Consider the following 24241-nt stretch of genomic DNA (forward strand, 5'->3'; position numbering starts at 1 on the left):
CAGTACAGACAGAGGAGCTGGAAACTCCAAACTGAGGGGCTGCAGCACCACTGTGGCAGGAGGGTACAATTACTGTGTGGCCAGTTTATATTCGAAGTTCAGATTGCAAATGTGGACTCAGAATTTATAATGGAAAAGTTGACGGAAGTGTGACAAAAACCTGAGGAAGTAAGGATTTGCAGACAGGAAGTTCACACAGATGCTATTTGTGTGTGTTGTATTAAAGATGTGCACACCCACACGAAAACAAATTTCCCATGGCGGAGGACAAGTGATTTATAGTAACAGGAGCATTATATATTGTGTACTGTGTTGTACAAGTAAAGGAGTGTTGAAAGTCTTTATTCTTTCCAAATACACAAAGGGTGAAGCATTGTATAACCTTACTCATTACCTTGAATGTCACAAAGTGCAAACATCTGATTCTACCTGCTCGGCACCTTCTCTTATGGAGAAGTGATATAATAGGCATAAGAAATAAGAGCAGGAGTAGGCCATTCGGCCCCTCGAGCCTGCTCTGCATGTTCTGAGATCCATTAGGGAAGAATTGCCATTGCGCAGGGAAGTTGGTTTGCTTTATTAAAAAGCTGCCCTCCCCTCAAAAAGATGCTGTTTGTGCACTGGTAGGCTGTTACCTGCCCAGGTGTGATTGAAAAAGATTTGCAATTATATAGCACCTTCCACCACCACCAGACGCCTCAAAGCACTTTACAGCCAATGAAGTACTTTGAATGTAGTCACTGTTGTACTGTGGGAGCTGCTGCAGCCAACTTGCGCACAGCAAACCCTCATGAACAGCATGTGATGCTGACCAGATCATTTTTTTTTGTGGTGTTGATTGAGGGATACATATTGGCCAGGATACCAGGGATAACTCCCCTGCTCCTGTTCGAAATAGTGCCATGGGATCTTTTACGTCCACCTGAGCGCGCAGGCGGGGCCTCGGTTTAATGTCTCATCTGAAAGATGGCAACTCCGACAGTGCAGTGCTGCTCCCTCAGCACTACACCGGACAGTCAGCTTAGATGAGTCACAGCTGAACTTCATTTCAGCCAATCGGCTTCTTACCTGCCCAGGTGTGATTTGGTGCTGCTTCATTTCAGCCAATTGAGTGCAACAGTTTCAAATACAAGAGAAAGTAGGTCCAAGACTTGGGTTTGATCAGTCACGACTATATTCATATATTGCACTATATATATATATTTTTTTAAACTTTTGTGGAGGTTCCACATCCACATTACACTCTTAACAGTAATGTCATTGTTACTGGTACAAGTCGATTTTCTGTGGGAAATACCGTAAGCCAAACTTTAAAAATATATAATTTTTTTTTGTAGACTAGAACGTAATAAAAACAGTATTCTGTCTGCGGATTTATTACTTTTTCCTTTCATTACCGCTTTTAGTTGAAAAAGTTTTTTTTTAAAAAAACAATTATTTTTTAAATCCACTGCATTTGACTCAGTCAAAGCCACACACAAGGTGGGGAGGAAACAAAACGTTCCGAAGTATTTTTGTTCTGCAAGGGCTCTTCCTTCTATCTACTCTGTCACCGGTCCAGGGAATCTGGAAGATGGCTTTCAATTAAACTTATAAAATGGTTTGCCCTGAGGAAATGACTTGTAGATCAAAAACAGATACAGATTTCAGAACTGTTCACCTTAAATGGTTCAGGTCAGACTGTGGCAGGACAGAGTAAAAGGACCGAGTAAAAGATCCTCTCGGAATGAGTGATCACAGTATGGTTGAATTTGTAATACAGATTGAGGGGAGGAAGTTGTGTCAGAAACAAGCGTACTATGCTTAAACAAAGGGGACTACAGTGGGATGAGGGCAGAGTTGGCTAAAGTAGACTGGAAACAAAGACTAAACGGTGGCACAATTGAGGAACAGTGGAGGACTTTTAAGGAGCTCTTTCATAGTGCACAACAAAAATATATTCGTGAAAAAGAAGGGCAGCAAGAGAAGGGATAATCAGCCGTGGATAACCAAGGAAATAAAGGAAAGTATCAAATCAAAAGACCAATGCGTATAAGGTGGTAAAGGTTAGTGGGAAACTAGAGGATTGGGAAAATTTTAACCAACAGTAAAGAATGACTAAAAAAGCAATAAAGAAAGGGAAGATAGATTACAAAGGTAAACTTGCACAAAACATAAAAACAGATAGTAAAAGCTTTTACAGATATATAAAACGGAAAAGAGTGACTAAAGTAAATGTTGGTCCCTTAGATGATGAAAAGGAGGATTTAATAATGGGAAATGTGGAAATAGCTGAGACCTTAAACAACTATTTTGCTTCCGTCTTCACAGTGGAAGACAAAAACCATGCCAAAATTTGCAGGCCACAGGAATGTGGGAAGGGAGGACCTTGAGACAATCACTATCACTAGGGGGGTAGTGCTGGACAGGCTAATGGGACTCAAGGTAGACAAGTCCCCTGGTCCTGATGAAATGCATCCCAGGGTATTAAAAGAGATGGCAGAAGTTATAGCAGATGCATTCATTATAATCTACCAAAATTCTCTGGACTCTGGGGAGGTACCAGCGGATTGGAAAGCAGCTAATGTAACGCCTCTGTTTAAAAAAGGGGGCAGACAAAAGGCAGGTAACTATAGGCCGGTTAGTTTAACATCTGTAGTGGGGAAAATGCTTGAAACTATTAAGGAAGAAATAGCGGGACACCTAGATAGGAATAGTGCAATCAAGCAGACGCAGCATGGATTCATGAAGGGGAAATCATGTTTAACTAACTTACTGGAATTCTTTGATATAACGAGCATGGTGGATAGAGGTGTACCGATGGATATGGTGTATTTAGATTTCCAAAAGGCATTCAATAAGGTGCCACACAAAAGGTTACTGCAGAAGATAGAGGTACACGGAGTCAGTGGAAATGTATTAGCATGGATAGAGAATTGGCTGGCGAACAGAAAGCAGAGAGTTGGGATAAATGGATCCTTTTCCGGTTGGAAATCAGTGGTTAGTGGTGTGCCACAGGGATCAGTGCTGGGACCACAACTGTTTACAATATACATAGATGACCTGGAAGAGGGGACAGAGTGCAGTGTAACAAAATTTGCAGATGACACTAAGATTAGTGGGAAAGCAGGTTGTGTAGAGGACTCAGAGAGGCTGCAAGGAGATTTGGATAGGTTAAGCAAATGGGCTAAGGTTTGGCAGATGGAATACAATGTTGGAAAGTGTGAGTCATCCACCTTGGGGAAAAATAAAACAGTAAAAGGGAATATTATTTGAATGGGGAGAAATTACAACATGCTGTGGTGCAGAGGGACCTGGGGGTCCTTGTGCATGAATCCCAAAAGGTTAGTTTGCAGGTGCAGCAGGTGATCAGGAAGGCGAATGGAATGTTGGCCTTCATTGCGAAAGGGATGGAGTACAAAAGCAGGGAGGTCCTGCTGCAACTGTATAAGGTATTGGTAAGGCCGCACCTGGAGTACTGTGCGCAGTTTTGGTCACCTTACTTAAGGAAGGATATACCAGCTTTGGAAGGGGTACAGAGACGATTCACTAGGCTGATTCCAGAAATGAGGGTGTTGCCTTATGATGATAGATTGAGTAGACTGGGTCTTTACTCGTTGGAGTTCAGAAGGATGAGGGATGATCTTATAGAAACATTTAAAATCATGAAAGGGATAGACAAGATAGAGGCAGAGAGATTGTTTCCACTGGTAGGGGAGACTAGAACTGGGGGGCACAGCCTCAAAATACGGAGGAGCCAATTTAAAACAGAGTTGAGAAGGAATTTCTTCTCCCAGAAGATGTGAATCTGTGGAATTCTCTGCCCAAGGAAGCAGGTGAGGCTAGCTCATTGAATGTTTTCAAGTCAAAGATAGATAGATTTTTAACCAATAAGGGAATTAAGGGTTACGGGGAGAGGGCGGGTAAGTGGAGCTGAGTCCACGGCCAGATCAGCCATGATCTTACTGAATGGCGGAGCAGGCTCGAGGGGCTAGATGGCCTACTCCTGTTCCTAATTCTTATGTTCTTATGACTTTGTGGTTAACCAAGTTTGCATATAAACTTTGTGGAAGTGTATTCCAAGTTAAGAGAATACCAAAGTTGCATGACATTTAGAGAGACATTTCTCATTTTTGAAATAGGTTTGAAGTACTCGACGTAAACCAGGAAATTATAGGGCTATTAGTCCAATGTTTATTGTGGGGAAATTACTAGAATCTCTAGGGATAGAGGGCTCAATTTTCTCCAAAGCTTTTTTTTGGTGTACTTGAAGAGCTCCACACGTGTTTTGCCTCCCCTCCCCAGTACGCCCAAAAAAGTTCTAAGCTTCCCAGTTAAATTTCTTCATTTTGGCGTAGTCTAACCTGCCCTTTAGTTTTGGGGGTGGAACCTTGATCTGCACCAAAAAGATTTCGTTGCCACAGTAACCAGGGACACAATGCAAGCTGAGGCTGCAAAGTGAAACATACAGCCAGCTTCCAACACATTAAAATATATTGCAGCAACTTACCTCCAACTATTAAAGCCGGTCCCGCTCCCCCACACCGGCCAAGGGGCTTGCCGGTCTGCCCCTCGAGCCTGCCTGAGCCCCTTGCCGGTCCAGCTCCCCCCGCTCTGCTGGTCCCGCTCCCCCCCCCCACCCCCAAGCGCCTTACCTGCCCACTCCTAGCTCTGGCCGAAGGGCTTGCCGGTCCATTTCCCCGCCCGACCCTGGTCCAGAGTGCCTTGCTGGTCAGCTCTCCCACCCCTAGCCCAGGCCAAATGGTCTCCCGGTCTGGTCCACTCCCTCATCCATTGCAGGCCGAATGGCCTCCTCCCTCCCGGTCCCCACACCCAAAAGGCTTCCCCCACCCCTTCTCCTGCTGCTGCTGTCCGGGCATCTGCTGCACTTACCTGCGCTGATTTCCTTACTTGCGCCAATTTCTTTAACTCTCCAGAAGTTTTTTCTGTAGAGGCCACATATGCTGGCCTGAGCAGAACTGGAGTGACTCTCAGCTAGCTAAACTTGCCTAAATGGCCAGAATTGGCACGTTTGGCAGGTCAAGCTCCCTTTGGCTGAAAAAAAAATATATCTAAAAAAATTGTAACTGAGTTACACTGGTGCAATTGATTGGGGAAACAGGTTTTTTTTAAAAACCTAGGCCAAAAAAAGCAGCCTGCTCAAAAAAATGGCGCAAAATCACTGGGGAAAACGGAGCCCAGAATGACTAAGCATTTGGGCAATTATGAGCTGATTAGCGAGAGCCAGCATGGATTTGTAACGTGCAAGTCATGTCTAACAAATCTCGTTGAATTTTTGTGGTGATAACATAGGTAGTAGATAAGGGAGTGTCTATGGTGGTTATTTATATGGACTTCTAGAAGGCATTCAATACGGTTCCACATAAGAGACAGTTAACAAAAATGAGTGCAAGGAATTGGAGGAAATCTGTTGGCTTGGGTAGGGAATTGATTAGGAGTCAGGAGACAGTAGGGATAATGGGTACGTATTCAAATTGGCAGGATGTGGTTAGTGGTGTCCCCCAGGGATCTGTACTGGAGCCTTCAGTTTTTCCACTATACTTATCAATGACTTGGAAGAAAGAATGGGGAACTTTGTATCTAAGTTTACTGACGACATCAAGTTATTGGAAGCAGGAAGTTGCAAATGGTAATTAATAGATTAACTGAGTGGGCAATTCTGTGGCAGATGGAGATTAATTTTGTAAAGTGTGAGGTCACCCACTTTGGCTCCAAAGAAACATAGATCAGAGTATTTTTGAAATGACAAGAAGCTAGGAACGGTGCATGAACAGAGTGTTTAAGGGTCTAAGTACAGAAATCAAGAGCTAGTGGATATGTACAAATAAAAAGACAAAATATTGGTTGTTATTGCAAGAGGGCTGGAATACAAGCTGTAGAGTTCTGGTTTGACATCAGCTGAAGTACTGCATTCAGTTCTGGGCACTGCACCTCGAAGGATATATTGGCCTTGGATGGATGATTCACCAGAATTATACCGGGACTAAAAGGGTTAAATTATGAGGACTGGTTGCATAGACTAGGCTTGTATTCCCTTGAGTACAGAGGATTAAAGGATGAGCTAAAGAGGTGTTTGATTAAAGGATTTGATAGGGTAGATAGAGAGAGAGAAACTATTTGCTCTGGTGGAGGAGTCCAGAACAAGGGGACATAACCTTAAAGTGAGAGCGAGGCCGTTCAGGGGTGATGTCAGAAAACACTCTCACACAAAGGGTTAATGGAAATCTGGAACTCTCCCTTCCTATCCCTCCTTTCCCACCCCCACACCCAAAAAAACCCAAAGCTATTGAGGCTGGGCATCAATTGAAAATGTCAAAACTGAGATTGTTAGTTTGTTAGGCAAAGGTATTAAGGGTTACAGAACAAAGGTGGATAGAATCATAGGGCCCAAATTTGGCCCACCCATTTTAGCCCCTCGAGCCTGCTCCGCCACTCAACAAGATCATGGCTGACCTGGCCGTGGACTCAGCTCCACTTACCCGCCCATTCCCCATAACCCTTAATTCTCTTACTGGTTAAAAATCTGTGATTTGAATACATTCAATGAGCTAGCCTCAACTGCTTCCTTGGGCAGAGAATTCCACAGATTCCCAACCCTCTGGGAGAAGAAATTCCTTCTCAACTCGGTTTTAAATTGGTTCCCCCGTATTTTGAGGCTGTGCCCCCTAGTTCTAGTCTCCCCGACCAGTGGAAACAACATCTCTGCCTCGATCTTGTCTATCCCTTTCATTATTTTAAATGTTTCTATAAGATCACCCCTCATCCTTCTGAACTCCAACGAGTAAAGACCCAGTCTACTCAATCTATCATAAGGTAACCCCCTCAGCTCCGGAATCAGCCTAGTGAATCGTCTCTGTACCCCTTCCAAAGCTGGTATATCCTTCCTTAAGTAAGGTGACCAAAACTGCACACAGTACTCCAGGTGCGGCCTCACCAATACCTTATATAGTTGCAGCAGGACCTCCCTGCTTTTGTACTCCATCCCTCTCGCAATGAAGGCCAACATTCCATTCGCCTTCCTGATTACCTGCTGCACCTGCAAACTAACTTTTTGGGATTCATGCACAAGGACCCCCAGGTCCCTCTGCACCGCAGCATGTTGTAATTTCTCCCCATTCAAATAATATTCCCTTTTACTGTTTCTCCCCCCCCACCCCCGCCCAAAGTGGATGACCTCGCATTTTCCAACATTGTATTCCATCTGCCAAACCTTAGCCCATTCGCTTAACCTATCTAAATCTCTTTGCAGCCTCTGTGTCCTCCACACAACCCGCTTTCCCACTAATCTTTGTGTCATCTGCAAATTTTGTTGCACTACACTGTCCCCTCTTCCAGGTCATCTATGTATATTGTAAACAGTTGTGGTCCCAGCACCGATCCCTGCGGCACACGACTAACCACCGATTTCCAACCCAAAAAGGACCCATTTATCCTGACTCTCTGCTTTCTGTTAGCCAGCCAATTCTCCATCCATGCTAATACATTTTCTCTGACTCCGCGTACCTTTATCTTCTGCAGTAATCTTTTGTGTGGCACCTTATCGAATGCCTTTTGGAAGCTCAACGCATGCTCACTGGAGGTTTAGCGCATGCGCAGTAGCTCCTCTACAGCATGGGACCCATGTCCCACCCCTATCCCAGGCAGAATGGTCTCACGACGTGCGCCGGGCTGCTGCACATCATGGAGTGTCTCGCACCTATCCCCGGCCGAGTGGCCTCCTGGCTGACTTCCCGGGTCGAGGTAGGACTTAAGTTTTATTTTTTATTCATTAATGATTGCGCTTTGTTTAGTGAGGAGAGTTTTAATGGGGGGGGGGGGGGGGGGGGGGGGAAGGAAGAAGAGAGGTTTGATCCTGGGGGGTGATAATTTTTTTCAAAATATCCAAATAAAAAATGTTGTGTCAATATGTTTTGTCTCATTACTTCTATTAACATAGAAAATAGGTGCAGGAGTAGGCCATTCAGTCCTTCGAGCCTGCACCGCCATTCAATGAGTTCATGGCTGAACATGCAACTTCAGTACCCCATTCCTGCTTTTTCATCATACCCCTTGATCCCCCTAGTAGTAAGGACTACATCTAACGCCAGTCAATCACAAACTCAACTCTCTGCGGCTCATGGCATGGAGGATGGCGCTCTGGCTGCCTGTCTCCCATCCTCCACCTGGTTTGCTCCTAGGTAGCTCTGGAGAAGGTGTCCTCCAGTATGCTTGAGGCATTCTGCGACCGGTGGATACCGCAGGAACGGAAGGTTCATACTGGATACTCGGTGTAATATTAAAAGAAATAGCAGGAATAGGCCATTTGTCACTTTGACTCCGCTCCGCCATTCAGTATCATGTCTGATCTTCTACCTCAACTCCACCTTCCTGCACTATCTCCATATCCCTTGATTCACAACAAAGAATTAGGAGCAGAAATAGGCCATATGGTCTCTCAAGCCCACTCCCCTATTCAGTAAGATCATGGTTGATCTTCGACCTCAACTCCAGTTTACAGTCCTATCCCCATATCCCTTGATTCCTTTAGACTATTATTTTTGTAGTTTATGCTTCCATGAATGCTTCTGTTGTATAGTAAATTAACTTTGCAAAGTTTGTCTTGTATAGCTGTTTGATCCAATTCACATTCTTTAGTCAAATCATTAAGTACCTACCTTAACTCTCCGCAAGGGTTTTCTGTGCGGCCACATACGCTGGCCTAAATTAGTTTGGAGCAACTGTCTGCCGTGCAAAGTGACTTAAATGGTCAAAACGGCTGGTAACGCCCCCTTTTTAAAAAAAATCCTAACTAACTCACTTACACTGGCGCAAATTGAATGTGCAGAATGGGGATTTTTAAGATACTCCAGAAAAATCAATTTGCTCCAAAAAAAAACTACTCCTGGGCATATTTGGGCCCATAGAAATTTACAGCATGGAAGGAGGCCATTTCGGCCCATCGTGTCCGTGCCAGAGTAGATGGAGTTAAGCTACAGATCAGCAATGATCTAACAATGGTGGAACAGCCGAGGGGCTGCATGGCCTACTCCTGTTCTTATGTACTGACAAGAAATCAAAGAAGTAATCACCATAATCTAATGAAAACTGTTTATATTCTCATTTTGTTTAATATGATCACCTAATAAACCCGACATGTAGTTTATAGCTCAAGATCATATGGTGTGTCAGTGTTATTTGTCAGTTGGAGAGACCAGAATTGAGGCAGTTAATCAGCAGCATAAGGGATTTATTGTCTGACCTGGGCACACTACATTATCAGATAGTTTGCGCATGAGGTCATGCTATGCTTCAGAGACAGCACGGGCCTGCTGACAGGAACGACCATTTGCACTGGGGACAAAAAAATAATTGGAGAGAGCCTGGTTCTTAATGAAGCAGGACAAAAAAAATCATGTCAGTGGAATTGAGAAAGCGAATATAAAATGGAAATTTAAAACGAATGCTGGAAACTAAACAGAAAATACTAGAAATATATAGCATCCATTGCGTTAATATCTTGGTTGAAGATCCCAAGTCAGCAATAACAGGAGGGGTTGACAAAGGGTCTCGACGAGAAACACTAAATTGCATTGAGAATTGAGCGTTTCTGCTTTGTTTGCCAGTATAAAGAGCATTTGCTACAAAATGAGGGAAAACTAAAGCTAGATGAGAAGTCCCAGGTGCAAAACAGTCTCTTCTTTTATGGTTTCCAAGAGAATGATTAATTGTTCTCGATGATAAGAGGTTTGATCCTTGTTGCTTAAAAGGGAAGCTAGATAAGTTAGAGCAAAAAAAAAATGAGGATATGCTGAGAGGGTGAGATGAAGAGGGGTAGGGAGAGCCTCACCAGTTGGACCAAATGGCCTGTTTCTTGCTGTAAATTCGAAGTAATTCTACTTAAAATAATTGCTTCCTCAAATCGCAGTGCAAGTTCGAAATGATAAAACATTACTTCAGAAACACGGCACTCTGTCTTAGGGGTAAATGCAGTTTTGTGCAGTGTTGAGTAGGTTGGGCCTACTGCAGGGAGCAGCACGTGCTGCTGCAGGAGGGAGATGGCTGCGAAGCCAGGTCGCTGATTGCAGTGCGGCAGGCACAGCAGGAGGGGCGAAGGAGTGGCAAGAGTTCGTGGAGGGATGTGACCAGGGCCCAGGAGAGGCGCGAATCTTGGGCCCAGAAGAGGTGAGGGCCCAGGGGCAGCACAGGCCAGCCCACACTAACAGAAAAGAGAGTTGGGATAAATGGGTCATTTTCTGGTTGGCAAACAATAACTAATGGGGTGCCACAGAGATCGGTGTTGGGACCCCAACTATATTAACGACTTGGATGAAGGAACAGAATGTAACGTAGCCAAGTTTGCTGACGATACAAAGATGGGAGGAAAAACAGAGAGGACACAAAAAACTTGCAAAAGGACAGACAGGCTAAGTGAGTGGCCAAAAATTTGGCAGATGGAGTATAATGTTGGAAAGTGCGAGGTAATGCACTTTGGCAGAAAAAAGAGCAGAGCAAGTTATTATTTAAATGGAGAAAGATTGCAAAATGCTGCAGTATAGCAGGACCTGGGGGTCCTGGTGCATGAAACACAAAAGGTTAGTATGCAGGTACAGCAAGTGATCAGGAAGGCCAATGGAATCTTGGCCTTTATTGCAAAAGGGATGAAGTATAAAAGCAGAGAAGTCTTGCTACAGTGATACAGGGTATTGGTGAGGCCACACCTGGAATACTGCGTACAGTTTTGGTTTCTATATTTGCTTTGGGGGCAGTTCAGAGAAGGTTCACTAGGTTGATTCGGGAGGTGAGGGGGTTGAGATAAGTTTGAGTCTCTGCTCACTGGAATTCAGAAGGGGAGGTGATCTTATTGAAACGTATAAGATTATGAGGGGGCTTGGCAAGGTGGATGCAGAGAGGATGTTTCCACTGATGGGGGAGACTAGAACTAGGGGCATAATTTAGAATAAGGTATCGCCCATTTAAAACGGAGATGAGGAGGAATTTCTTCTGAGGGTTGTAAATCTTTGGAATTCACTGCCTCAGAGAGCTATGGAAGCTGGGACATTGAATAAATTTAAGACAGAGATAGACAGTTTCTTAACCGTTGAGAATAAAGGGTTATGGGGAGCGGGAAGAGAAGTGGACCCGAGTCCATGATCGGATCAGCTATGATCTTATTAAATGGCGGAGCAGGCTCGAGGCCACCATTGTGAGTGGTTTGTACATCAATTAGAGCAAACAGAGCTGAAGGTGAGGTAGATTGGGAAAAGTGCCATGCCACTCCTCCGGTATCATCTTACCACATTCTCACATTTTATTAACATGCAAAATAGGGGCACAAGGTAGAACACAAGGTATCTAGAACTAGGGACCAGTGTCTCAGGACAAGGGGTCAGCCATTTAAGACTGAGATGAGGTAGAATTTCTTCACTCAGGAGGGTTGTGAATCTGTGGAATTCTTTACCTCAAAGGGCTGTGGCTGCTGAATCGTTGAGTATATTCAAGGCTGGGAATGAGATTTTTTAGACTCGAAGGGATTCAAAGGATATAGGGATCGGGCAGGAAAGTGGAGTTGAGGTCGAAGATCAGCCATGATATTATTGAATGGCAGAGCATTCAATAAGATCGAGGGGCCATATGGCCGAAGCCTGCTCCTAATTCTTATGTTTACGCAATTTCCTCAAAACTCCCTGTATATTAGAGCTGAAGTGTGAAGTTAATAAAAATCCCCAATCCAAAAAACTCAATGGGCAGGTAACCCTGGGATACCAATTAGCAGGGCACAAGAAAGAACTGTGCATCAGACAGGTAAAGAAAGGAGTGGTCTGATCTGAAGGATCTATAAACCGATTTGAGCTATGAGCTGTGCTGAGCACCTTGCCCTTTTACATTCTGCCACTGAAAACCACTCCTTTAAACTGCAGTAGTTAACACTGGCCAACCAATGGCAGGCCAATAACATATGATCATGCCCTAACTCTGATCGACCACAGAAGCCTAATGAACTATTATCTCCTGGTCGGTAAGAGGCAGGTCAAGTAGATGGAAACATTTTCTTGTGCTCTTTCCCAACCCCCACAAATCTAGATCTTTCTTTCCTGCTGCTGAATTAACCTCCATGTAACCTCATTACATTCTTAGCCACTACCGCATCCCCTCAGCTATATAACTGCAGGTCATCGCACACAGCGGAGCTGGGGTCCAATGCTGCTCATTTACTGCAGGTTCTTCAAAGGAAAACAAGGCAGCCTCCATGGATTTGCTGGTGCAAATAGCGACCTGCCTCAGAGCATGATTCTTTGTAGATCACACCCGCAATTTGCCAAGATATCGCTGGACTTTAAACCTTTGGAAGTCAGGGTGGGGCTAATCAGATCAGACTTAAAATTTAGCAAAACAGAAATCAGGCAGTGAATTCTTAAAGCATTTTTTGTTATAGTCCAATTTAAGTGCGATTTTAAAAAGCCAAGCTTCCCATGGTTTATTTGTACTAAATCCTGAAATAAATAGCTCAAAATAAATCAGAATGTTTTCTGAACTGAGGCAGGACACTCCTGTATAGATTGCTTCCGCATTAGTTTCAGAGACTGCTGGAAGCGCTAAATTGTTTAGATACATTTAAACCAAAAATCTGGTTCATAATGGTCATTTAGACTCTAAGGCTTACTGAGATACAGTACCATGTCATCCATCATCTGGTACCTCACACAATGTACCCTTCCTTCATTTGTGAACCTCGACTGTGAGCTTCAGGCAGGCTGCTCATCTGTGGAGGCATCACAGCCCACAACTTGGCCCTCACCCAATGTCCGTATACGTGCACGTCCCAGCGCAGTCGGGTGAGGTAACCAGTGTCAATATTCACACCCTAGCCTAAAGGGTGCTGACCTGAATTGCACCACCTTTACAACAGCCGAGAGCCAGATCAGCTAATTCAGCACAGATCACTGATCTAATCTTGAACCTGCCTGGTCTGTATGGCTCGACGCCACACCCCAGCGATGCACACATCAAACAGTCATTAGAAAGCAACTGGGGTATAAATCATTTTTGGTAGGGCTTGCTGTCTCTTATAGAAGTGTCTGGAAAACTTTGTGGTGGCATAAGATATGCACCTTTCCTCAGACAAGTGACCCATTTAAATCAGGCCACTGTCCACTTATAGGTACTATAAGCTTGACTGTCAAAAATAAAAAGCTTTCCTTTAATGAGCTTCATAGACTTTTATAGAAATCATGACTGCTTTGATGTTACTCAGGCCTCATTAAATGCTTGATTTGCGAAAGCTTGCAGTGACACACTTGTGTCCTGAGGGCCCCTGAGCCTCCATTTTGGAAAGAGAACCAGACATGCAGAGGAAATCACTTGAGGACTCCTAGACTTTTAATGAAATATGTAAGTAATGGGTCTCACATCAGTACTTACAGATGAGGGAACGAGGCAAATGGGCACTTCTGGGCCTGCTTTGAGAGAAAAAAATGACATCAAGTGAAAGCCTTTTTTTTTGGATAAAGGGAACCTCACTTACTACCCACAAGAACCGAACTATTGAAAAACTTGTCAATTTACAAAATGATTTAAAGGGGGATGTATAATCTATTGAATTTTCATAATCTTCATATGACAAAGGGAGTACAACAGAAAGTACCCGCTCAAAGAATTCCTTTGAACAATTATAAAGCATTTTAGAAACAGAAGCAAAGGATAAGTGAGACATCGCCTTAATTACACTTTGGGCTTATGATGTAATGCATGGATTCAAGCCCAGGAGAAATGAATAGTTTAGATTTAACAAAACATACAAAAGGTGTATTAGAATGCTCAGACAACAAATTTAAAAGGGAGCTGGATAGTTGAAGAAGTGACTGTGGGATATTAGAGTATCTTTTTTTAAATCTTTAGAATGAGTCACATGGACTGCAAGATTTTTTTTCTGATGTAGAATATCTCTACCATCCCAAGCACATCAGAATTACCATGGAAACATTTTAAAGTTTACAGAAAAAAAAATCCAAGGCACTGGAGTTAGTAAATATTTAAGCAAAAACATCTCTGGCATATGCACTTAAGTTACTAACATGACAAGTTAGTTTGCAGGAAAGGTGGGGAAACTGATGTTACAGGAGTCTCTTTCCCCCAGTTTCTGCTGAGATTAAAAAGACAAGGCCCAGATCCCTCCTTGCATTGCACCTGCAGAATCACCACCAGTCCACATTAACAATTCCAGAGCACATAATCCAATCGCCTTACCTGCACTGAGGAGAACATTGCGTGCGGTCGGGTGCCAAGATATAATCCCAACTCTCCTGGTATGTCCCTCCAAGATGACGACAGGCTCAGTGATGGGAACTGTCAGTCCATTCTCTGGGATCATCCAGACCTGTTAGCAGGAAAAGAAGGAGGGGAATTAAACTGGACCAAGTGGAATAAAGGCTCAAGAAATCCTCAAATCACACTGCACATGTATTCTAAATTCTGGCCAGATTTACAATTAGAACCAGGGGACGACAACCAGCATGTGGGGTATTTAAAGATTTACTGAGCTGCTGCACATCTTCTCAATGCCTCCAGGGGCATCACCATCAGGTGCCATCATAAACATTTGCATCCAGTGGAACATGCTGCCTTCTTACATCCCAACCATGCAGTAATTGAATTAGATGAGGAATGCGAGGTGAGCAGTAATTTAGATAAGGGCCAGACACGTGTCTGGGCATATACAGAAGCACCCAGCTTGAACCTTAACAGGAATGAAGTGGATTGAACAGAGTGCAAAAGTTTAAAAGTTACTGGAGAAGGTGCAAAAATAATTTGCAGGAATGATACTGGAATTGAGGGGTTATCATTATCAAGAAAAACTGAACAGGGTAGGGCTCTTTTCTCCAGCAAAGAAAAGGCTGAGGGGGTGACCGAATAGAGGTATTTAAAATTTACAAAAGCGTTTGATAGGGTAGACGTAGAGAAAATGTAGTGCAACATCCCCACCGACACCTGGGAGTCCCTGGTTAAAGACTGCCCTAAGTGGCGGAAGTGCATCCGGGAGGACGCTGAGCACCGAGTCTAGTCTCCGAGAGCATGCAGAAATCAAGCGCAGGCAGCGGAAAGAGCGTGTGGCAAATCTGTCCCACCCACCCTTACCCTAGACTATCTGACCCACCTGTGACAGGGACTAGTGGTTCTCGTATTGGACTGTTCAGCCACCCAAGGACTCATTTTAAGAATGGAAGCAAGTCTTCCTCGATTCCGAGGGACTGCCTATTATGATGATGATGATGATGATGGTCCCCACTTGTCCAAAACTCGGGGGTCATCAATATAAGATAGTCACCAATCCAGTAAGGAATTCCACAGTAATTTTACCCAGAGTGTGGAACTCGCCATCTTGTGGAGTGGTTGAGGCGAACAGCATAGATGCACTTAGGGGAAAGCTAGATAAGTAGATGAGGGAGAAAGGAATAGAAGGATATGCTGATAGGGGTTAAATGAAGCAAGGTGGGAGGAGGCGCGTGTGGAGCATAAACACCGGCACAGACCAGTTGGGGTGGATGGTCTGTTTGTGCTGTAAATTCTATGTAATTCTGTGCGAAATAAAAGACCGAACCCTAGCCTTCCTCAGTGTGCGAATTTCTACGCCTCTGTCCAATGATTACAATCCACACAGGGTAGCAATGCCGTTTTACTGTCACTAGCTTGTGTGGACTTTCTCCAGCCATGGAGAGATGATCTGGAGAGAGAAATAAAGCTGAAAATTGTGATTTTTCAATTGTTGCTGATAATACTGTGGAACCCGTGTACACAATTAACACGGAGAATTTCACTACATCCAGAGCCCAGAGTATGACAGAACCAAGTTGAGAATTGTAGCTGCAGCATTCAATGCAAAGCTGTGAAAGGTTTTCCAAGTCAGCAGTTTTCAAACCATATTTGACCTAAGTATTACGGACAAACTCGAAGCAGTTTATTGGTACCATAGGATTCATGAAGGTACTAACAGGACACTCCCAATAAAAGAATATGCTGTCTGGCTCATCATATAAGATAACCGCATTCATGTGAAGTGTTCCATAGATGGATATTGGTGACGACGACTATTCAAGGCCAGCCTAGCTTGCCCACCTGGAAATAAAAATTTATAATTCCCTCCATCACAATGCCAACTGTTTAAATTAACCCTGAAATGTTTTCTCCACAATCCCAACCACAAGGTCATTTCATGTGTTAAATCACTTGTGTGCAGAATTTCCTGGTATTAGTCCCAAGTGTTTCTAAGGGAGATTTAATCGCTGAATCTCTCAATTCATCATACTTTAAAAGACTTGCATTTATATAGCACCTTTCACGACCACCGGATGTCTCAATGCACTTTACAGCCAATGAAGTACTTTGTGTAGTCACTGCTGTAATTTGGGAAACGCGGCAGACAATTTGCGCACAGCAAACTCCTACAAACAGCAATGTGATAATGACCAGATAATCTGTTTTTGTTATGCTGATTGAGGAATAAATATTGGCCAGGACACCGGGAATAACTCCCCTGCTCTTCTTTGAAATAGTGTCATGGGATCTTTTATGTCCACCCGAGGGGACAGACAGAGCTTCGGTTTAATGTCTCATCCGAAAGATGACACCTCTGACAGTGCAGCTTTCCTTCAGCATTGTAATGGGAGTACCAGCCTAGATTTACGTGCTCAAGTCTCTGGAGTGGGACTTGAACCCACAAACCTTTTGACTCCGAGGTGAGTGCGCTACCCACTGAGCCACAGCTGACACACTACAACGTTTCTGATTAGAGGCAGACTGGGAATAGACATTCCCCCTAGCGAGGCAAGCGTGAAGACTCCCGCAAGCAACATCACAGCACAAGGGAAAAAACTGCAAAAAATGGCTGTTCCCATTTATAACCAACTTTACAAACCAACCGACTTACACCGTTATGGGTGCGGATAACTCCGATTTATATCATTTAGAGTCAACAATGGAGCTCAACATCCCCCTTCAATGCATAAACACCATACCTTGCATGTCCCCCAATCAACAAGCAACTCCGAGTAGCTATACCAGACCCTCATCTTGCAGGCAAATCTCCCAATCACACCACTCTATTGCTGATTGCAAGTGAAATCAGGAGGTTTCCCTGCACAGGTGACTCAGAATCTTGCCAATAACTTTTCATAATGCAATTTTAAAACAAACAGATAAAGCATTATGTAAGCTTGTTTCAAACAGGTCAAAGTATTAATGAAAGGGCTAGTCAGGTCTGTTCTGTGGATAAAACCTCACACCATTATCTCAAGTATTTGTTCAATAGTAACAGCCAAACAGGAGTCCATAATTTCAAACCTTCTCAAAAAAATCTCAAACTTTTTAAAAGGAGTCTATTCTCTGGACCCAAACGAGCTGCAACATTGAATCGAGTTGGTTAGATCTGCTTCCCACCTAGCTCTTCTGATAGTTAACGGATTAAGAGCACAAAAATCTAGCCCGACACTCCAGTGCAATGCTGAGGGAGTTTCGAGTGAGACGCTAAACCGAGGCCCCGCCTGCTCTCAGGTGGGCATAAAAGATCCAATGACACTATTTCAAAAAAGAGCAGGGCAGTTTCTCCCCAATGTCCTGGCCAATATTTAACCCTGAATCGACATCACAAATAGATTATCTGGTCGTTATCTCACTGCTGTTGATGGGAACTTGGGAGTGCAAATTGGCTGCTGCGTTTCCTACATTACAACAGTGAGGATACTTCACAAAATACTTCATTGGCTGTAAAGCGCTTTGGGACGCCCGATGGTCGTGAAAGACACTATGTAAAATGCAAATATATTATTTTCTTTTTTTTTTAAAAAACATCAGAAGATCCCAGGTTTGAGTCCAAGTTTTTGATGAGTTTGCAATCCAGTTAGCCAGGAAAACAGTTGCTACATTTTCCCTCAGCACCCCATGCTAAGGAGAGGAAAAAAGGTCAGCCAGAGTTCCCACACGCTATTGTAATTGAGTGATCCCTGTTGGAAAGTGCGTGGGTGAGAGATATGCTAGAAAGTCAAGCAGCCCACCAACACATACGGTTGAGACCCAATGTGGATGGGAATGGTTATTCAGTCCATCTTAATTCATCCATTAAGATAATGAAGTCATCCCATTGCAGCATTTAATGGTTCCTTAAATAATTCCAAGATTTTCACGCCACTACTCTATTCCACACCATCTTTGAAAAGAACTTTAATGTGCTTGGTTTCATTTTTATATTATTCATTCTTAGGATGTGGGCATAGCTGGCATTTATTGCCCATCCCCAGTTGCCCTCGAGAAGATGGTGATGGGTTGTCTTGAACTACTGCAGTCCATGTTGTGAAGGTGCTCCCTCAATGTGGTTAAGTAGCGTGCTCCTGTAATTTGACCCAGTGACGATGAAGGAACGGCTGATATATCCAAGTCAGGATAGTGTGCAACTTGGAGGTGATGGTGTTCCCATTCACCTGCTGCCCTTGTCCTTCTGAATGATGCAGGTCGCAGATTTGGGAGGTGCTGCTGAAGAAGCATTGGTGAGTTGCTGCAGTGCATACTGTAGATAGTACACACTGCAGCCACAGTTCGCTGGTGGTGGATGGGGTGATGTTTAGGCCAGTGGTTGAAGTGCCGATCAAGAGGACTGCTGTGTCTTGGATGCGGTCGAGTTTCGAGAGTGTTGTCGCAACTGCGCCTGTCCAGGTAAGAGTATCCCATCACACTCCTGACTTGTGCCTTGTAGATGGTGAACAAGTTTTGGAAAGTCACGGGGTGAGCCACTCACCACAGAATACCCAGCTCCTGATCTGCTCCAGCAGCCATCGCATTTGTGGCTGGTCCAGTTGAGTTTCTGTCTGGTCAATGGCGATTCCCCCAGGATGTTGACTGTGGTAATACCATTGAATGTCAAACGCAGATGGTTAGGCTCTCTCTTGTTGGAGATGGTCATTACCTGGCACATGTGGCAGTCATGTTACTTACCACTTAGCAGCCCACACTGGGACGTGTTTTTAAAAATTCTTTCCGGGGATGTGGGTGTCACTAGCAAGGCCAGCATTTTTTGCCCATCCCGAATTGCCCTTGAAGGTGGTGGTGAACTGCCACCTTGAACTGCTGCACTACTCGTGATGAAGGTACTCCCAACAGTGCTGTTGGGGAGGGATCGCCAGGATTTTCACCCAGCGACGATGAAGGAATGGGGATATATTTCCAAGTCAGGATGGCGGTGGTGGTGTTCCTATACGCCTGCTGCCCTTGTGCTTCTAGGTTTGGGAGATGCTGCCGAAGAAGCCGTGGCGAGTTGCTGCAGTGCATCTTAGATGGTACACACTGGTTGCATGCAGGCATTATCTGAGGAATTATTTGTGGCCCTGAACACTAATCAGCAAACACTTCTGACCTTATGGAGAGAAGCTCACTGATGAAGCAGCTAAAGATAGGACGCTGCCTCTACTCTCAATTTAGTTTCAAACAGTCTGGATTTACCTTTCCCACTCCATTAATCATCTTACACACTTCTATGAGATCACTCTGTTATCGCCTCCATATGCAAGAATGGCCTTGATTCTTTTATGGGTGAGTGGTCCTGGGATGTGCAGGGCCTCCAGACAGCGTAGCAGGAACATTGGTGCCAACAGTACCCATCATTGGGCAGCACTTTTTGCAGGAGGGGTGGAATTGGGGGAAAAAGGGATTTACTGTCTATTCAGAACATATTAAACTCGAGATTTAAGATAGAGAGCGTGAGAGAAGCTTACCTTTTTTTTTTAAAAACAGAGGTTGTGGAATGCAATATTTTAGTGCACTACATTGTTTAGTGACCGAGGCGGTGACCATGTCAACCATGTATTAATAGGTTAGACAGGTGGCTGGATGAAAGGGCAGGTAACTAGATATGGGAGAAGGACAGGCACATGGGATTCGGAGTACTCATGTGGAAGCTGAACACCAACACAGACTAGTTACAACGAACAAGCTGTTTCCGTGTTGTAATTTGTATGTAATAAAGGCCTCCAACAGCAGATGAGAGTGATGTAGTTAAACCAGTAACTTTTGTACCATACAGCAGGAAATTCCAAGCTTGTCCTCGTGAGCAGTTCAGTTACATCCCAGAGCTTCGCAGACCACAAGAATTCGGTTCAATGTTCTTGTTAATTTACATAGATCTCAAGGGGTGGATACCAGCAGATCTTGGTGTTACGCTTTAAGATTTAATGACAAAGAATGGCCCTTTGCCAACAAGTGCAAATAGAACAGTTACCTGGGCTTCATGGGCTGAACTGGCAGTGCTCATGGACAAGTAGTTTAGACACCAGCTCTGCAGCACCAACCCAGTGTCAGCATCATCATCATCATAGGCAGTCCCTTGAACATAGATGACTTGCTTCCACAGATGTTTCAATGAAGGGCCCAATATTCCAGTCCTGAACTCCAGGTTGAGGGGGTGGAAGATGCCCGTGTGTGGATTTTTTAAACGTGTGGTGACCGTTGCACATCAGCCACCACATGGGCAGAGATAGGTCTTTATCCAGTGGCAAGGATTGACCAGGACGATTGGAGACCTGCTCTGTTGCACGTACCTAGTGCGCACACATGTCGCAGTGTGGGCAGGTAGTGTCAGCAAAAATGCTTTCAGCTCAAAAGCATCAACTCTGTGCACAAATTCACTTCTCCAGGTGTGTGGTATGGTCTCAAACAATACTTGATCATCATAGACAGTCCCTCAGAATCGAGGAAGACTTGCTTCCATTCCTGAAGTGAGTTCTTTTGGTGGCTGAACAGTCCAATACGAGAGCCACAGACTGTCACAGGTGGGACAGTCGTTGAGAGATGGAGTGGGTGGGATTGGTTTGCCGCACTCTCTTTCCGCTGCCTGCACTTGATTTTTGCATGTTCTCGGCGTTGAGACTCGAGGTGCGCAGCACCCTCTCGGATGCACTTCCTCCACTTAGGACGGTCTTGGGCCAGGGACTCCCTGGTGTCAGTGGGGATGTTGCACTCTATCAGGGAGGCTTTGAGGGTGTCCTTGTAGCGTTTCCGCATTTCAATGATGGATAGTGGGCACCTTAGCATAAACAGTGCATTCACGCATCGAGGATAAAGCAAGAATGCTTATAGTTTAGAATCCCAACAAATATATACCAATGAACCAAAGTCTTAACGCCCACTTCGCATCATTTGACACTAAGGACTAGTCAGAGGTTTACCACCAAGCTCTAGGTCTAGGTTTAAATGGTGGTCAAATTTGGTTCACTGAACTATCTTGCATTACTCAGTTTGGATTGAATTTGAGGTTCCTTATCAACCCTCACTTAGAACTCATAAGCTATTGAGTGAACGAATAACCTTTCCTTGACAGATTAATGTTTCCAGAGCTTATATGACCGTGCCCTTATGCACGGCATGGTTGAGTTGACTTCCTCCTCCCTTGGACAACGGCGTTAACTTCTAGGACATCAAGTTGGTGAGTGAGCTCCCTTCAGTGGTGGGTTATCGGTTCCACTCTGATCCTCTGTTCCACCTGAATTCACCTTATGGACAAGTGACAGTATCTCAGTTAGCTGGCTTAACGCTCATCTTTCTCGACCTCAGAAAACTTGTACAATTAAGCATCACACTTATCTCTGCCTGTAACTAGTTGGTGCAGCTGTACAATTTAACTTGTGTAACCTCTTACTCTCTGCCGAATATACTTTGTACTTGAAACGGTACCTTTCTATATCTACTAGGTAAAGATTACTACAGAAGAGGACTAGAAAGAATCTTATCAGCAAAGCTAATCTAAGTGAATCTAAGACTAAGGGCCCAAGTTTCCACATGATTTGCGCCTGATTTTTAAGAGCAACTGGTGGAGAACGGACTATCTTAGAAATCGCAATTCTCCACATTTTTTTTTCTGCAGTTCTAGTCAGGTAGAACAGTTCCACTTTGGAACAGAATTTTTTCTTCAAAGGGGATGTGTCCAGCCACTGACACCTGATTTGAAAGTTTCCACAGTGAAAATGTACTCCAAACTAACTTAGAATGGAGCAAGTGAAGATTTTTGTAGAACTGAAAAAACCTTTTCTACACATTAAAAAATCAGGCGCAGGTTACAAATTAGGCATCCAGAACGAGGTTGGGGGGGGGGGGGGGGGGGGGGTGGAAGGGAAGTCATTAAATTCTATAATAAATCCTTATTTATACTTATACAAATAAATCCAACCTGAATAAACATTTATAAGCAAAGAAAAGATTAAATAAACCATCTTCCTACCTGTGAAAGTGCTTCAGCCAAGGAGAATGCTGCAGCAAGCCTCACAAAACGAGGCAGCCGTTCCCGAACGCGGGGGGGTGGGGGAGGAAGCCGTTCCAGACGGCAGGCAGGAGGGAACCAACCAACCGAACTCAGGGGAGGAAGCCGTTCCAGATGGCGGGGAGGGACGGGAGTGCGGGCCCGACCGACCAAACGCAGCCAGGGGGGGGGGGCCTCAGAAATTGAAGAGCCATTTCCTGACGGCAAAAGGGGGAGGCTTCCTGCAGCCTTCGATGTGCTGATGGCAATGTGCTTTTATTAAAAAATGTTCAAAAACTAAACAGCTACAAAGAACTACAAAAATGGCCGAGTGCCAATGTTTCCTTCACACTGCGCGTGCGCGAACGCTTCAACGCACACGCGCAGCGTTGCCGGCAGGAAAAAACTAATTTAAATAGTACCCGCCCCCTCCCACTTACAAAATCGGCGCGAGTGTAGGCTCCGCACCAAACAGACAAGGAGCTGCAGGGCGCGAAAAACGGGCACCCAGCTCGGAGGGGCGTCCGTTTTTTATCGTGTGGAAACTTGGGCCAAAGTATCTGCTGAGAGGATTGAATGATGGTCAAGTTTGGCTCATTGAACTATCTTGTTAACTATCAGCTTGGATTGAATTTAAGGTTACTTTACCAACCTTCACTTAGAACCCATAAGCTATCGAGTTAATAACCTTGCCAAGCATCCTTTTATATACCCCAAGTTCAAAAAAAAAACATTATCCATTCAATTGACCAATCTGGTTGACACATGTAGTAGAAGGTTTATCCTCCTATGGCAATCATTTCTAACAGTCACATAAAAGTTGCGGAAGATGTTAAAGTTAATGAGGCACGGATATCTAAATATGCTGAGTCTCTTTCTTTCCACTAACTTTGCACACTTCCTTTTGCAAAGGGTCAAATAAGGCAAGGCATATTTATGTCCCACAATGAGTTATTCCTGAGCTCAATCCTTAATGCTAGCCTCTTTATCACCAGTAAGGAGTGTTTGTTTAAATAGATTTCATGGTCTTAATAAGTTCCAATTTCCAGCATTCATTTTTGTGGCCACTTTTAAGACTAAACTCAATCTGGAGGACATCTGATTAGATTTCAGGCAATTTACAGGGCATTTTCCTACCATAAGGTCACAACAACAGTGGGCTAGATCTAACCTAGGTTGAACACTTTCCCTATAAATGAAAAGACGACATTTTCCAAGGGGTTAATTTGCATTACCTGTTGATGAGCTACACAGGCAACAGCAGCTGTGCAAGATACAACCTTGAAAGATAAACGAGTCCTGCCAACTCAGCTGAACTTTGGTAGCTACCAACTACAAGTGGGCAGAAGGAGCGAAGTGTAGGAAATAAGCCCAACACTTTTGTTCTTGCACTCTTCAAAAAGTCCCATTCAGGTTTTCCAATCTATGCACTTCAGAGGGGGAACAAAAAATGACTCATATCCTCACACATCATCCTTTGAGCCATCAGTACTGCAGATGTTAAAACAAAAATAACTGGTTCATCTGGCTCTAAATTAGAGAACTTAATTCTCAGTTCAGCAGTCAACCCTTGTAACCTCATGGGCAAGGAAGGTTAAAATTTAGCTCATGTTTAAAAAAAAACTACTGCAATTCATCTAAAATAGACTCCAAAACAAAAACGTTCCAGTACAACTCCAGTTTCCTGAACTCACATGTAACCTCCAGCTTACTTGTCCTATCGAAATTCAAAGGCTGAAAGCCCAGATATCCAAGTGTTAAAGGCTGTGTAACAAACACGGCAAACTATGAACATGTGCTAGTGTTTAAAGCATTGGAATTCCTAACCAGTGATGAAACCGGCTGCTAATACAATGGGACACAGATTCTAGCTCACCACAGTTGAGGAGTCTGACAGCTACTGCTCTGCTCAGTATCTGTGTGCAAGAAAACCTAGCACGAGGCCGAACTTAAAATAGCTAATGGTGAACAGTACGATCGTCGGAGTGAGCT

At 44.1% G+C, this 24241-nt stretch overlaps 1 protein-coding gene across 2 annotated transcripts in view; it reads right to left on the reverse strand.

Annotated features, from left to right (window-relative positions):
• Window positions 1-24241, reverse strand: part of coro1cb (coronin, actin binding protein, 1Cb) — a 192753-nt gene that overhangs the window by 37297 nt on the left and 131215 nt on the right. For both annotated transcript variants that reach the window (XM_070887960.1, XM_070887961.1), the window contains exon 4: window positions 14224-14353. In XM_070887960.1, the coding sequence (XP_070744061.1) occupies window positions 14224-14353 (130 nt within the window). The remainder of the gene's footprint in view (window positions 1-14223; window positions 14354-24241) is intronic.

The sequence above is a fragment of the Pristiophorus japonicus genome, chromosome 8, assembly GCF_044704955.1.
Source record: "Pristiophorus japonicus isolate sPriJap1 chromosome 8, sPriJap1.hap1, whole genome shotgun sequence".
Taxonomy (NCBI): Eukaryota; Metazoa; Chordata; class Chondrichthyes; family Pristiophoridae; genus Pristiophorus; species Pristiophorus japonicus.